The 16,904-nt window shown below is 44.6% G+C and overlaps 2 protein-coding genes across 14 annotated transcripts in view; both read right to left on the bottom strand.

Moving 5' to 3' along the window:
- The window catches only part of mylk2 (myosin light chain kinase 2), a 61,367-nt gene extending 48,405 nt beyond the window's left edge, over positions 1–12,962 (bottom strand). The window contains exon 1 of one of the 5 annotated variants that reach the window (XM_062979160.1): positions 12,898–12,962. In XM_062979160.1, the coding sequence (XP_062835230.1) occupies positions 12,898–12,910 (13 nt within the window). In that variant the 5' untranslated portion in view covers positions 12,911–12,962. The other 4 variants (XM_062979163.1, XM_062979161.1, XM_062979165.1 and 1 more) reach the window with 4 other exon arrangements.
- Positions 12,963–13,258: 296 nt separating this feature from the next.
- Positions 13,259–16,904, bottom strand: part of tpx2 (TPX2 microtubule nucleation factor) — a 112,199-nt gene continuing 108,553 nt past the window's right edge. For 8 of the 9 annotated variants that reach the window (XM_062979157.1, XM_062979159.1, XM_008122878.3 and 5 more), the window contains 3 exons: positions 15,906–16,017; positions 14,574–14,761; positions 13,259–13,643 (listed from right to left, as the gene is read on the bottom strand). In XM_062979157.1, coding sequence (XP_062835227.1) covers positions 13,533–13,643; positions 14,574–14,761; positions 15,906–16,017 — 411 coding nt within the window. In that variant the 3' untranslated portion in view covers positions 13,259–13,532. The remainder of the gene's footprint in view (positions 13,644–14,573; positions 14,762–15,905; positions 16,018–16,904) is intronic. The other variant, XM_008122879.3, reaches the window with a different exon arrangement.

Below are 16,904 nucleotides of genomic sequence, written 5' to 3'. Positions count from 1 at the left end.
GAAGAACCGCTCCAGACAATACACCATGCAGCAACAAATGCGGCAGCAACATGCATCTTGCTTGGAATTTGCTAAACACAAATGCTTTTTGTCATAGCGTTCTCTTTAGACGATTGGCTTGCCCGCCCTTCAATCAGTCACACCAAGACTCACTCTAAATTGTAACTAAGCTAAACCACACAATCTCATACTCACTCATCCTTATTATCCTTTGCCTCTCTTTCATGGCTGATTATGAAACTGTTGACACGTATTTACACTGCAAGCTTGCCTATTTGTTTAGGAGGAATTGCTCCGCGAGGTGCCAGAGACACATGAGTATTTAATACGGTTTCAAACCTATATTGAAGAAAGTGGCTTTGCTGTGCAGATCATAATACAGTAGAGTCTCACTTATCCAAGCTAAACGGGCCGGCAGAAGCTTGGATAAGCGAACAACTTGGATGATAAGGAGGGATTAAGGAAAAGTCTATTAAACATCAAATTAGGTTATGATTTTACAAATTAAGCACCAAAACTTCATGTTATACAACAAATTTGACAGAAAAAGTAGTTCAATACCCAGTAATGTTATGTTGTAATTACTGTATTTATGAATTTAGCACCAAAATATCACGATATATTGAAAACATTGACTACAAAAATGGCTTGGATTATCCAGAGGCTTGGATAAGTGAGGCTTGGATTAGTGAGATTCTACTGTAACAGAAAATCATGGAATCGCTTTGTGGCCCAGAAGGTGATTATTGTTGGAAATCATCCTGGACTACTCAAGTCTAGATGTAGTTAGATAGATGATAGAGTTTGATTGAGGGAATCCTTTCCCTGTTTCCAATGCATTGCCTAGATAGGCTTTACTGTGTTTTACTCTATCATGTTTACGTCACATCCCTTACTTTGAAGTTAGTAGAAATGTGAATCTTTAGGGACACTAACTTCCCATTGGTCAGAATGTCTTTTATGGTCCCAATAAACTGGACCATGAGGTTGGAACCATTTTAGTTCAGTCTCTTCTCCCTTTGTTCTTCCAGCTAACAAGAAGCATCTTGCTGTCTCTCCTGGCAAGATGTAACTATTTAGATGTTTGTTATTTTTCCTTTCTTATTTTTCCTTAGAAACCAGTCTAGAGTAGACTAGACAGCTCCCAAGCCTTTCTATCTACAATGGAGTTCTTTTTACCTGAATAAATACTTTCTGAACTTTTACTGAGATTCTGCACTCCATTGCCATCCTAAGTTGAAAGGCTTTTCTTTGCTCACCCCGTGTAAGTAACTGTTGCATTTGAAAGCTTTTGCTTTTGCTACTCTGCTGATTTTTGGTGGAATCTCCCCCAGAGAGGGTTAAATTGAGTCTAACCGCTCAGAGATTACCACAACAATTATTATACATACCTGCACATTTTCAAAAGGAGAGATAAATCTGGCATGGGCCCACTTAGGCCCTCCAGGTGTTTTGTACTTCAATTCCCACAATTCCTAATAGCCTGTAGGCTCTAGCATATATTTCCCCAAACATTTGTGTATTAACACATTGACTGAGGACCTATTCATAGCTTTGCTTTGAGTCTGACCTGCCAGTCTTCACTCTATTGTGCAATAAACCCATCTCGTTGTGCCGGTTACAACAGCCAATACTGACCCAGAGTCTGAAAATAAGTAACTTTTCCCCAAATAGAATGGCATGCAAAAAGTTACCTTTGAGGAATGACAATTCTCAGAACTTCCTTAGCCAGCATTGCTTGCAAAAGTTATCCATTTGGGATTACAACTCTATAAATGCATCACGGCTACGACTGCGGTGCCAAGAATCTCTCAGCCAGCTTAGTTTAGGAGCCGCCATGTAGAAAAAGAATAACCGTCTCCAAGCTTTGAACTTACCTGCATAAGTGAGAGCTACTTAGGATGAACTTTTCCTGAGTTTAACCTTGTTAAGGAAGCAACACAAGGCCCATAGGAAGTACCAAAGGGAAAGGCTGCAAGCTGGAATAAGTACGCAGAGCTCTGTCAACCAACTCAACTTTCTCCAAGTTTTAAACTTACCTGCATAAGTGAGAGCTACTTAGGATGAACTTTCCCTGAGTTTAGCTTTGTTAAGGAAGCAAAATCAAGGGACAGCCATAGGGAAAATCTGCAAGCTGGAATGAATACGCAGAGCTGTCTTTGTCCTCCTTCAAGGAAGCTCCCAAAGAAAACAAGGCACCCTTGAGGAAAGCAGTTTCTACTTACCGTCCCTGTTGTGTAAGGGCTGTCGATGGTGTATTAAAAGTAGGACGAGAGCGGTCCCGCTTCTATACTCGGCGTAACGGAGCTGGATTAAGTGCAGGGAGCCAGAGGTATCTTTTACCCCAGGACTCGGGCCGCTCTGAGCTTGCTGCTCTCTGCCTTCGGGGCCACCTGTTCCTCTTGGCCTCTGCTCAAAGGACACTCCATTCTGCTGCCTGTCTCTTTCTCCCTCCGGCTTGGAGGAGAGGCGGATTCAAACAAACAGAGACCCAGGAGACCGGGGCACCCTCGCTGAACTCCCTGCCCCCAAAACAGGGAGGTCTCCCCGGCTGACCTCAGGAACGCTTTCTGCACCAGCTGCCAGGCTGAGAACATGCCAACCCACAGAGCTGGGGGTCACTGTAAGTCTGCGCATGTGTGCCATCCGCAGAGGGTGTCCCACAACAGCCCTGGGATATCCCACTGCATTGGGACTGAGCCAGGCAAAACAGCTATTATTTAATAGGCCTATGTGATCCATGAAAAAAAATTAGTTTCAGTACTCATTATGAAATTAGGGAGTGGGGGGAATCATTTCTAAAGTGTTTCCAAAATTGGATGGAGTCCATATCATAACTGTAAAAAGTCAACTACTTTTTCGTTAAGTCATTGTGCCCATGTGGAAACTTCAGAGGCCCATTTCTCCCTGATTGCTAGCTCTATCAGCATGAAACTTGTTACAATAATAGAACACATTTACTACTGTTAGTCCAGCAAGTTTCAGAATGTTTCACTCATTCCCGGATCTTGGGGAAATTTTGGGGGAAGATTCCTTAGCAGCTATGAGAGCGGTAGACTAAAGGAACTGAGGCAGTAGCCCCTCCCACTGGCTATATACTGTATATACTTGAGTATAAGCCTAGTTTTTCAGTCCTTTTTTTAGGACTGAGAAAAGCCCCTCTCGGCTTATACTCGAGTGAGGGTCCTGGCTGGCTTATACTCGAGTATATATGGTACATTTATTATTTTTCTCTATTTGTATTGGTATTGTTACATTTATTATTTTACTCTATTATTATTTTGAGCATTACATTTCTTTTACTCTATTTTTATTATTATTAATACATTTATTATTTCACTCCGATATTATTATTGTTATTACATTTATTATTTTACTCTATTATTATTAAAAGGATATATAAGGGCATTTACATTGAAGAAGATGAGAATAATGATTTAATCAGAGTTGGACAGTCTTATCTTAGAGTTTTATGTAAATATTCAAAAACATTTAACCTACCGATGCCTCGATTAATGTAATCTTATTGGTTTCTATTTTTATTTCTGAAATTTACCACTCTCGGCTTATATTGGAGTCAATGTTTTCCCATTTGTGATAAAATTAAGTGCCTCAGCTTATATTCAGGTTGGCTTATACTCGAGTATATATAGTACTCTATGGGGAGGGTGGGCAGGGCTACTGCGAAGATATATTAAAAACTTTCTAGAAGAATCTGATTTTACCGCGCAGGCAATACCAAATGTGTGATTTCACAGAGACCACAATGAAGAAAAGGGCATCATCATCCCCCCCCCCAACTTCAGAAATATTCACACATCTACTGATTTTTGGGAATGTTTTAAAAATTGACAAAAACTTTTTTTAAACCCACAACCGCAATCTCATTGACTGTCTTTAAGCAACAGAACTTCAATTTAAAGATTTATTCCCAGCCCAGCACTGATTTACTTACTTGTATTGAAGTATCAGTCTTTGCAGATTCAACGATTGATGGGAACTCCTGCTACAGAGGGACAAATCTCTTCCCTATCCTCATTGGGGCTTTCTGACGCTCAGCATAATTCTGGGAAATGTAGTTGAGGGCAGGGCTTTCTGAATACTCTGGCGTAGGGCCCCTCGCCTTCCCAAACTACACCCCCCAGAATTCTGTGCTCTCTCAATCTCTTTTCCAGCTCACTCAGCTCGTCCTGCCCTGCTGCTTTCCTCTTCTCATAGTGTCCTGTTTTGTCTTGCAAAAACAGCCTTAAGACACTGTGGTAAGTAAATCAAAACTGCTTTATTTACAGTATTTATATTCCGCCCTTCTCACCCCGAAGGGGACTCAGGGCGGATCACATTATAACACACATAGGGCAAACATTCAATGCCCATAAACACATCAAACAGAGACTGAGAGACACGCAGAGGCAAGTTAACGTTCTTCTGAGGGGATGTTCGTTTCTGGCCACAGGGGGGAGCAGCTGCTTCATCATCCACTCTGACGGCACTTCCTCATTCCAGGTCGTAAATTAGTTAATCTTGCCTCCCCACTTTATAAGTGGTACCTTATCTCCTACTTGATAGATGCAACTATCTTTCGGGTTGCTAGGTCAGCAACGAGCAGGGGCTATTTTTTATTTTTAATTGATGGGTGCTCACCCCACCACGGGCTGGCCTCGAACTCATGACCTCATGGTCAGAGTGATTTAAGGCAGCTGCTCAACAGCTGCGCCACAGCCCGGCCCCGCTGCGCCACAGCCCGGCCCCGGTTTTACTTCAGCAAAACATAAAGTACAGCACACTCAGTGGAATAATGCAAAAGAAAGCAAGGAAGTCTTAGGGCAAATGCAGTTCTTAGTCTCTGATACAGTCCCAAATCAAATAGCAATCTTACTTCAGACAAAGAAACAGCAATAAATCCAGATGCAGACTCAGAGCAGGCACACGGGGAGCGAAGACATTAGAGTCCGTTTGTTACTAGCAAGAGCTGGCTGCACCTGCTTCTGCTTTATAGCCCTGGGTCCCCTCACACCTGCTATGGCAGTTCCTAATTACTCAGCTGCATTTCTGGCAGCTATTCTAGCTGAACAACATCTCTGCTCTGTTTCCTTTCGCCTCTCCTGAAAAGTGGGTACTTGCAAAATCTCCTCCTCAGATTCCAACTCACCCTCAGATTCAGGAACACTTTCTTGCAACCCTTCCTCTTTTGAAGAAGAGGAATCCCTAACACATACAATGGCAGATTATGTCTTCTTAATTTAAAAAGGAATGGCAGCCTTTTTGGCTTCACCTCGCTTGCACTGACTTCTGAACTGACTTCTGAACATTACAGAATTAAAATGAAAAAGTACTGGGTGAGTTTTGATTCCTAAGTGTTTGCATGGGTACCCCCTCCTCCGGTGTTTCTTAATATCTGTTCATATATACAAAACGTATGATTAAAAAACAAAGATTTACATACCCCTATTGTTTAGCCCAGAGGATCTTAAACTGTGCTCCGTGGAGCCCTTGGGGCTCTGTGAGTGACAGTGAGGGGCTCCGTGGCACCATGCTGCTGTCAGAGTAATTTGCAGCGCAGCAGCAGTTGGATGGAATCAGTGGAATGCAGAACGAAGTGACATCAGAGATGATGATAAAACTATATACAAAGTTTTACTGAAAGCAGTAATAAGACATACAGACTTGTAGACAATGGACACAGGACTTGACTCTCAGCAGACAGCACTCGACTCAGAACAGAACTAAACTGAACTGAACTGATGCAATCAGCAATGCACACACACTTGTGTCTGGATACTCCCAGCCACACATCAAGGTCAACACAGCTTCTTAGTAATTAACTCTTTCCATACTATGTTACACTCTGGATGATGCAATCAGTATGCAATACAGACAAGACACAAATTTCATTTAAACACTACCAATACACAAATCCCACATTAACAGCTGCTTCCCTCCTCTTTGCCACATGTGGGCACATAAGAGCAGGTGCAACAGCCATAAGCTGTTAGGAATTGTGGGAATTGAAGTCCAAAATACCTGGAGGGCCTAAGTTTGCCCATGCCTGGTCTAGGCAATGTAGCTGAAACTCCAGGATCTGTTAAATGGAAGCTCATCATTTAACTACAAATGCAAGCTAGCCATTCAAATGTAACAAACCTCTAAACATAAATTGGAAACACCTTAAAAGCGCATAACAATAACAAAGAAGAAAGTAAACGTATGATAATAATTGGCCTTTATACCCTACTCTGCCTGCAGGTTTTGAGCTGGCCCAGACAGATTTCTGTACACTGCGGCCATGCCTAAGGGTCGAGTGTAAAGTTGCCAAGTTAGTACCATCCCAAGCTATGGGATTTCAAGGCCAAAATCTAGTAATAGCTACCACCATTTTGTACTAAAAGAGCTTTCTAGAAGATTCTGAAGCTGTCTGCATAGGCGCAGGAAATACCATATGTGTGTATTTCACAGGGACCACGATGGAGAAACACACTGTGACTTTCCAAGGTAGGTTTCTTACCTGAGATTCCTCCCTGCTTGTTCAGAGGACTAGAGAAGGCTGACAGGGATGTTATTTTTCCTGGCCTCGTTTGCAAAATGTCAGGCACTGTAGTGTCTTGTGCTGCTCGCTGTCTTGGCACAAAGAGCCAAAGACCAAAATAAGCCTGGAAACGGACCAGAGCTGGGCAGGGGAGTCCAAGAGGGTCTCTCTCCTAAAAAGGTCCAGATTGGGAAAAGAGATGTGCCGGGGAGGTGCCTGGAGCTTTCCAGCTGCTGACAGCCTGGCTTCAAAAGGGCAAGGGCCCATTTTGGGGAGCTGCTGGTGCAGATTTGAGGAGCAGGGGGAGTGGCATGGGAATGCATCCGGCTAAGAAGCCAACGGCCACGGCCCATTCTCCCAAATGCCACAGGCGGGCACATCGGAGGGAGCGCTTGCAACAGCAAGGGCCTGGAGATCTCACCCTGTCAGGCTGCCAGCTCCAGCCTAATTAAACAAGTCATCTGCCCGTTTCCTCTTTTGCTCTCGTGCGAGGAATCAGATTTGCTCCGTCAACAATCGTGCCAAGGATCAGAGGGGACCAGGGCTCGGGAAGAGCAGCTGCTCTGACTCCGCCCAGCGGCTCAGGCGAGGCCGTCATAAATACCTTTTCAACATTAAAAAGGTTCGTTTATTCAGTTTTCAGTGAGACAGAGTATATCAGAGAGCAATACAGAGAAAGACGGTAGACACACAAAAACTATATAACTTCACTAGCTGTGGCCGGCCACGCGTTGCTTTGGCTTATGGGAATCATTTGTTGACCAGGTGGAATAGTAGTGAATAGCCTTGCAGCCTCAAAGCCTGGCCGTTTTCTTCTTATGCAAATCCTTGTTTGGTGAGTTGGAATACAATAGATTAGGCTTGCTGCCATATAATCCAGTTAAAATCAGATAATTTGTATTTTATAGGCAGTGTGGAAGAGACCTAAGTGAGGCCTAACTCTGCCTGTGCCCTGGGCTGAGTGGGTTGCTAGGAGACCAAGTGGGCAGAGCTTAGCCTTGTAACTGGCAGCAATTGGATAAAAACAATTATTCCTCTCCCTCTAATTAGGACTTTATTTTTTTTTTCTTTTTGTTGTATGAACGTAGAGGCGTGGATGAGGGGTTGTGCTGCCAACGTTAGTGTTTCTGGGATGTTTAGTTTTGTTGTTTTGTCCTAGGCCGAAATTTCATTACCCTTTTATAGTAGTTAGATAAATATAATATGAAAGAATTACTGTGGTATAATAATACAGAACAATATAATCTCTAAAACCAGGACAGTAAATAAAGAGCAACACTCTGAAAGCAGGGACATTGGGAATTCCAGAAAGGAAAAAAATCAGGGCCAGCTAACACCTCCCAACAAAGGATTCCCCCAGGCAGGAAGCAGCCAGGCTTTGAAGCTGCAAGGCCATTAAATGCTAATCAAGATGCCTAATTGCAGCATTCATACCTGCCACACCGAGACTATTAATTGCTATTCAAACTGGCCAATCAAGGATTCTGCAAGCTAGCAGCAAGGCTATTCAGTGCTTTTCAACCTGGCCAACCAGGATTTCCCCTAGGTGGGAAACCCCCAGGCTCTGAAGCCACGAGGCTACTCCGTCCAAGTCCACCTGGCCTATCAAGGATGCCTATGTAGAAACCAGCCAGCCTTTTAATCTGCAAGACTATTCAGTGCAATTCAAGCTGGCCAAACAAGGAAGTAGCCAGGCTTCAAAGTGGCTCTTTAATTGAGGGTGCGACTCCAGCTACTCCAGAAAACGGCTAGGCTTTGAGGCTGCAAGGCTATTCACTGCTATTCCACCTGGCCAACAAATGATTCCCATAAGCCACAGCAACACGTGGCCGGGCAAAGCTAGTCCTTTATAAGAGTTGCTTTTGAATGGCTGCCCTTTCCTCTGCCTGTATAAGTCAGCCCAGCTGCATCAGCCACTTAGGACTTGGCCTCCACGAGCTGCCACCTCTCCTTCAGCAGCCAAAACCGAGGATGCCTGGGCACTACGGCATCTTTTCCCTGCATCTTTTCCAGCTCTTCCTGGAGCTAAGAAAGGAACAGTGATTCATACATTGTTGTCTCCGACATAGCGGCAAGTTAACACCCCCAGACTATGCCATTCACCTCATTAGCCCTAATCAGACAGACAGCAAACAACTGCAAAGGGCCAATTGTCTCATTAGCTGCGGTTTTTATAAGACCAAAGAGGCCGGACCAGCACTGGGTACAATTATGGCAGCAAGATCGCATTGGATGCTTCAACACCAAGCTTTAATGTGGACCCAGGGCAATGCCTTCAATCACATGAAATAGAAAACACCTTATGCAAGCCATTGGGTAAGCTTCTGGAAGCCTGGCAGAGCAATGAGTACAATGAGTCGATCACAACTCCATTATAAATATAATATGAAATAATTACTGTGGTATAATAATACAGAACAACATAAACTCTAAAACCTCCCTGGGTAGCAATTCTATATCTTGGCCAAACACAATTGGCCTTCATTGCTGCAACCCACAAGAGAGATTGTCTGGTCCATTTGGCTTGCCTTTCTTGGAAGTGAGTTGCTGGGCCTCCGTTGTTGGGAATTGCAGTGCAACTCGTTTGTTGGTTTTGAGCCAACAGACTTTTAGGCAAATCAGAAATAAAAGTTGCACAGAAAACAAAGGACCTGGCTCTTCCTGGAAACACACTGTCGGTCAAGGGAGCGCTCCAGATAATTCTCACCAATTTATTAAACTAAAGATCCGTAAATCCCATGGAGCCGTGGCAGCTAATTGTATTGTTCTTTAACATTGAGAGCCATGTTGAGTCCCAATTTTGGGAAATGGCAAAAAAATAATAATAATGATGACAATAACATTGAACTGCTGTAATTGTATAGCATGGATTATTAATTCAGTACATTTGAAAAAGTGATAATAGTCTCACAAAACTTATGCAGAATTAAAAATATTGAGTTTTAAAGGTGCCACAGGACTACTTTTTCTTTCTCTATCTTGAAAAGCTAGAGTTTGGAAACACTGTTTTTTGGATTATAGCTCCCCTGCAAAAAGTTTGTGGGGCAAAGGTGAAAGGCTTCTGAGAGTTGCAGACTCTAAAACAATGATGTTTTTAAAAAGCAGACCAAAGCCTACAACACACACAGCAAGACATTGGGAGTACGGCAATATACTGTATTTACTCGAATCTAACGCTCACACCTTTTTTGGCTAAATTACCTTGCCAAAATCAGGCTGTGCATGAGATTCGTGTAACAGGGTAATTTTAATGCTGAACCAATTTGAGTCTCCTTTGGAAGAAATAAAATGGGGTATAAATAAGCATAATAATAATAATAATAATAATAATAATAATAATAATAATAATAATTTATGATATAATTTTATGATATGAAATCCAGCATATCTATCTTGTTTGCTGTGACATAATAAAATAATAATAATATACATAACATAGTCCTAAATGCTTGGGAAGTGTTTGACTTGTGATTCTGTGATACGAAATCCAGCATATATATTTCGTTTGCTGTGTCATACTCTGTCTTTGTGTTGATCATATCCTCAGCTGCTGTAAGAAAATTGCACAGACAGACTACAAACAGAGGCACAACTATGTGGCCCAAATGATTCATTGGAACTTATGCCTCAAGTACCACCTCCCAGCAGCAAAGAACTGGTGGGATCACAAACCTGCAAAAGTATTGGAGAATGAGCACGCAAAGATACTGTGGGACTTCCGAATCCAGACTGACAAAGTTCTGGAACACAACACACCAGACATCACAGTTGTGGAAAAGAAAAAGATTTGAATCATTGATGTCGCCATCCCAGGTGACAGTCAAATTGAAGAAAAACAACAGGAAAAACTCAGCCGCTCTCAGGACCTCAAGATTGAACTTCAAAGACTCTGGCAGAAACCAGTGCAGGTGGTCCCAGTGGTGATGGGAACACTGGGTGCCGTGCCAAAAGATCTCAGCCGGCATTTGGAAACAGTAGACATTGTCAAAATTACGATCTGCCAGCTGCAAAAGGCCACCCTTCTGGGATCTGCGCGCATCATCCGAAAATACATCACACAGTCCTAAACACTTGGGAAGTGTTCGACTTGTGATTTTGTGATATGAAATCCAGCATATCTATCTTGTTTGCTGTGTCATAATAAAATAATAATAATAGCCAAAGCAATAGGGGAAGTTGCTTCAGGACTACCTGCAGCTTCTATTTGAGGGATGCCATCTGTGATCTAATTGTCATAGCTCAATGCTATGTAATCCTGGGATTTGAAGTTAGGTGAGGCAGAGAAGGCTCAAGGCCTTGTCAAACTACAGCCTCCATGATTCTATAGCATTGAAGCAAGGCAGTGAAAGTGGATTCATTCTGCAGCATTGATGTTGGCAGGACAAGTTAGTCAAAAATGATGTGAGCATTAGATACAGTATATTGCCATGCTCCAACTGCAGGCAGCAACTGCAATGGGCATATTACAAAGAGTGCACGTTTTGCTGTTCCCAGCAAATACCTTTCTTTTGGTTTCAGGGTTATAAGAATTGAAGTGTGCATTAGATTCGATGATGCATTAGACCTGAGTAAATACAAACATGGTGTCTTCAATGAAGCAGCGAGGAAACAAAGTCTCTTAGAAACACAAATATCAGTCTTGGTTTTGTGAGCAGAATCAGCGATGCTAGGCAGGGGTTGTGACCAGTACCAAGAGTGTCCTGGGAGACTTGGCCTGGGATCAAGCATCCCCGTTCCCCGGGCTACGCTGCCGTCACAGCCTCGTCCAGGACACTCTTTAACCTTTCCGCTCTGTCCATGGGCCTGAGAAAAGCCGGTGGGGCAGCCAAGGATCATCCGCCCCCCTTGGAGCAGGAAACTCTATCCCTGTGGCTAATTTGAGCAGCTCAGCAGGGCAGCTGCCTTCGGATTGCAAAGAGGTGCTTGGAGTCCTTACCTGAAACCCCGCTGCCCATTGCTCTGCAACCGGAGAGCCGGTTTGGGCCAGGGAAAACTCCAGGATGCGTTCACTGGCTTCTCCGCTGCTTCCATCAGCACAGAGGGCTTCCCCAGCAAGGGGGGAAACTAGGAAGGGGGTTTGACTACCCTCAGCAACAGGACAGGTTTACAAGTCATCCTGATTTACACAGCCATAAAAAGCAGCAACACAACCACAGCAATTGCAGACCTAGCATCTTCAGGGAAGTCATGCCATGTGTGTGCTACGTTGTGCGACTTTAAATCATCCCTTAAGCAGGTGAACATGCCATGTTTTCGTGGCAAGGTGTGTTTTGAAGAGTTTGCCTTTCCTTCCTCTGAAGCTCACTGTGACTTGGCCAAAGTCACAGTGATGTCCAAGGTAAAGATTTGAACCTTAGTTAATAGTCCAGTATTGAATTCTTTCCTGGTAACTCAACAAGGACGAGCATCGCTTCATGGACCCCACTGTTAATATCCTTATCCCAAGTCATCTGCCAAATAGTGAATCACTTACCTTAATTAGGTGGACTGCTTTGAGGCAATCTGCTCTGCCTAAATGTAGTTTAAACACAGGTATGTTAGAGGTCCAGAAGAGGCCAAAAGTGCATGGAGTCATGGCAGTCACATGTGGACCCAGTATCAAAAATATCATGACTCTTGAGCATCATGAGCATATCCTACTCAGACATTTTTGTGTGACTACTGCCAAAAACCAGGATGGGGGACTAAGTAATTATTATAATTACAATATTTGTTACCTGCTTCTCATGGTTGGAGGTATAATCTAATCCAATCTTACAATCAGTACTGCTGAACAAGGGCAATCTGGCCACTCATACAGGTAATTCTGTGCCATGGATGTGCCCAACAACCCAGTACTGTCCCAGATGATCTGGATTTAAGAGCCCACTGCTCAGTCTCTAGCAACTAACATTAAATATGTACACCATGAAGGCTTCTTCCACAAGCCAAATGAAACAGTGCCAAAGTATTCATAAACAAGGACGGATTTAGCACTATAGTTTGCAAAATGTAGTGTGGGGGGGGGGGGGGGGAGGTTGGTTCTCAGGCCACCAAACACTTGAACTCACCACTTGTGCCAAAGTCCTTGTGCATAGCGGAAGAGCGAATAAATAAGAGTTGCAAATCTAATCACTCTGCGTGAGTTTGAAGCAAAGCAAAAATGGGGAACAGACAGCACAGCACTGGATCTAGAGCAAAATTACCTGGACGACCTGGCAGACACAACCCATGGGTTGAGAATGTATATCCACTAGCATAAGGAAAACACATGCCCAGTTTTAACCTATTGAAAATGTCATTATCTATATCCTTGCCGTCAAAAGCTTGAGGGAATTGTGCTTCCACTAGATATGGTAGAAGTCTCTCTCCTTGAGGTTGGGGAAAAACAGTACCTTTTGGGCCCATTTGGCTGTGCCAGATTCTCAAGGCTGCTGCACCACAACATCTGCATGTACCTCCTCCATCTGGAAAAAAGATGGGTCTGACTCCATTCAGTTTATGTAACAGCCACATAAAAGTTTATTTAAAACTTGGTCCCTTGATCAGAAGCAGCAGGTGAGGCAGGAGCACTTAGGCCAGGAAATGAGAGGGTGACACAGAAACATGAAGGAGCTCTCAGCACGGCAATCCGAAGCCAAGAAAAGTTATTTACAGAGGGGGAGTGGAGGGGTGAGAAGTGCTGGCAGGGGCAGGGTTTCATGCTTGGTAGGGAAACAGAAAAACGACACCTCGCCCTCCCAAGGGGCAAACCTGCCCAGTAAAAACACTTTATTTTTGTATACAATAGTCAACATAATAACAACAGGCTTTTCTGAAAAGATGGAGACACTCTAAAATGAAAATGGAGTCTGGAAATTACCATAGTCAGAATACTGTCTAGTCCAGGAAATGAAGCCATAACAAAAACCGGCCAGTGACAGTTTTGAGGGGAAAAGTCTATGTGAAGGGGGCCAGTTAAGAAAACAGCCCAAGGAAGGAAGTCCTCTTGCTTCTTGGGTAGATAGGCTTTGGGGGGACGGGGGTCTCATCAACGCTGGAATCGGTCAGAGAACTTGGGAGACTTAGGGATTGTCGGTGGCAGATCACTGCCCTTGACCTCCACTCTCTGGTACTTGCGGATGGGGTTGGCTTTGTGCACCTGGACAGAAACAAGAGGAAGGTTTTTAGTGATAGTGAGGTAAGGACATGGAATGGCCCTGCCTACCCCAAGGAGAGTCAGGTTGCTTGGAAACATAGGAGTGCCGTTAAAAACAAGGCTGGCCCTTCAAGTCCAGTCATCACTAGCTTTTTAACGTCTTGCTACCCGAGATCCTTGAAATGGACATGCTAGTTCTCTCCCCTGCTCAGTGTTCAGGAATCCACCTATCTCTTGGCTTAAAGGATTGTCTAACACTACTGTCGGACACTACAACTACAGCAGCTGGAAGTGCTTGGAAGGTGTGCCTCCAAATGGGTGTTAATGCCCTAGGACAGTGGTTCTCAACCTGTGTGTCCCCAGAAGTTTTTGTCCTACAACTCCCAGAAATCCCAGACAGTTTACCAGCTGTTAGAATTTCTGAGAGTTGAAGGCCAAAACATCTGGGGACCCACAGATTGAGAACCACTGCGCCAGGATCAGATGGCCCAACCCATCACCCACCTACCGGCTACCTAGGGAGCACTCACTCATCCCAGGGACTTTTGTTGCCATTGTCCTAGTCCTGAACACCAGCGGGCACTGCTCAACTTGCTCAATGGCAAACCATCCTCTGTGCCTGAGATACAGGTAATCAGAAGGATTGAAGGCACTCAGAGGGAGTGGGGAGAGAGGGTTCGTGGACCAGCAACTGGGCAACAGGACCACTGGATGATAAGACATTGGGAGAATCTCAGTGATCAAACATGAACACCTTTGTATCAATACCTCCCTTCCACCACTGGTCTTGTTAATGCTGCTGGTCATGAATTCCAGTGAACTAACACTTGCTGGAGTCTGCACTGGACCAGTTCTTTCCAACTCTGGCTAGTTACACAATTTGAAGTAACCTCCTGGAGTTCCCAACATCTCCCAACTGAGAGGTTCATTTACCATCTCTTCTCTGAGCCTGGCCACCTCCTTTTTCTCGCGCTCCTCCTCAGCACGCCTGGCTGCCTCTTGGAGCTGCGCCTTCAGGGCCTCCTTCTCGGCCTGGGCCTTCTCATACTCCTGCCGCTTTCGGGCGCGCTCCTCTGTGGCCAGCTCAAAGCCCTCGGGAGCTGCAGAATCAGAAAGAGCCTCTGAGTTCAGAAGCAGAGAGGGAACAACATACATGCGGTCAAGTGGAAACAGGCATGTAAAACACAGCCCTGAGCACACCCACATGCAAAGAACAGAGGCATTTCTATGATAGATGACAGGGTTCCAACAGAAGAATCGAATGGCTTCTCACACTAGAATTCCATGAATTCAATGAGAACAATGATTCCAGCTTATAAAAACCTTGCTCGATCAGGATGTAGCTCTTTTCAAGCTACCCACAGTGATCAACACACATAAGGCACTTTTTGAAAACAATCTTTCAGAGAAGTCAGCTTTCCCCCAGGTAAGTCCTTTTGCAAAGGAAAGGCACGGGATATTATGGTGAGACACATCATATCCATATGAACCAGCAGATGCCTGAGGATGGCTGTAAAGCCAATTGTGGCACATGCAGCTCCTATGTATGCTCTCCAAAGATGCCCTCCTACCCAGGGGGTAGCCGCACGCACATCAATTGGCCAATGAGTTGGCTCAGCTTTAAAGTCTCATCCAAAAATAAGCTTTGGCACATTTGCTGTCCAGGAGAAGAGTTATATGTTAGCACATAGATCTGGACCTGGCAAGTATACATATAGTTTCAGTTTGCACAGTTTATACAGACTGCAGAACAATTATTTGTCCAGGATTTGAACTCTCTTGGCACAGAATTCTCAATGTTCCTTATTACACAGAATACGTGTCCTTGCCCATAGGTCTCCAGCACCACCACCACCCTGCCAGCATTAGTCTGAAGGGCGGTTTGTGGGCAGCAAAGACAAAGGATGGCCATGGAGTGCACAAAGCACTCTGATGAAGCAAATTTTTCCGAAGAAAAGCTCCTCCCAGAACTGGGCTTCTAAAGAGCAGCTGCACATATTGAGCCCTTCACCTCCAAGGAGCCATGGAGCAGGGCAGTGGGGAGAGAAGCCTGCCAGCTGTTGCCAAGACTGCAGCCTCCTGCCTTCTCCTTGCGTCTGTCTGAACTTAGCACTCACTCAATCAAATGTGGCTGACAAAAGGGCAAGCAAGGTCAGCAGAGCAAGGGCCAACGGGTAGAGATCCCAGCTGCCGCCTGGAGGTCTCCCAAAGCAGCACACCAAATCTTGCCATTAAGGGGGACATGGCTCTGGCAAGGAAACTTACCTAAAATGGTCTTGCAGTCCTTCTTTGGCACAAAGGGCTCCTGTTTGAGCACAGTACTAGGCTGGGCCTTGAAAGTGGCAGCCTCCTTCTGCCTCTTCATTTCTTCCTTTAGCTGCGCAGGAGAGAGGGGAGCACAATCAGGGTGTTGCGGGAGAAAGAGACTTAAGGGGACTTTCTCACCCCACTGCCATGAAGGCCTTGGGGGCAGATCAGCAAAAACCAAGGTAGTAGGGACTGAGGTTCAAATCCTCACTGGTGCCCCCCACAACAAATGGGCCCACTTGTGCGCTGATAACAGGCATGGGCAAGCTTTGGCCCTCCCTCCAGGTGTTTTGGACTTCACCTCTTACAATTCCTAACAGCCGGTAGGCTGTTAGGAATTGTGAGAGTTGAAGTCCAAAACACCTGGAGGGAGGGCCAAAGTTTGCCCATGCCTACTTTACAATGCGCTTCCCATTACATACATAGTGCAGTCACTTCCCCAGCCAAGGCTCAAGGTCATACACATGTCAATGACCACATGTTCTTTAAAATGATCTAAAGGGACAACTCTGAAGGTTCAAAAGCCTTCGCTTTTGGTCATTCGTTTCTATAAAATATCTATGGAGTTTAATACAAGCAAAATCTTCTGATGTGTGGAAAAGTGGTCCCATTTTCTATATGTATTTTCACATCCATGTAAAGGCAGAGCAAGTATCCTCCCCTGCCTCACTGCCTTGTCAGAGGGTTGAAGGTGAGACCTTTCCTATCTCTTAGGGAGACAGCTGCAAGAAAACAGTTTCCCTCCAATCTGCAGAGCATTCATGGATCTTCACTGGTTTTGTGGCAGCCTACTTGGGCTTTGGCTAGCCAGGTTTCTAGGAGAAATAGCCAGGAAAGATCAAGAATCTGGCTAGATATGGGAGAAGACATGAGGCATTCACAGAATTTGATCTATTGCACACACACATTTCAGTTTTGAAAACCATGTGGTTCCTGCCCTTTTGCCACTACTAAAAT

This window comes from Anolis carolinensis, chromosome 4 (genome assembly GCF_035594765.1).
Source record: "Anolis carolinensis isolate JA03-04 chromosome 4, rAnoCar3.1.pri, whole genome shotgun sequence".
In the NCBI taxonomy this organism is placed as follows: domain Eukaryota; kingdom Metazoa; phylum Chordata; class Lepidosauria; order Squamata; family Dactyloidae; genus Anolis; species Anolis carolinensis.
This window is presented reverse-complemented; position numbering and strand designations above follow the sequence as displayed.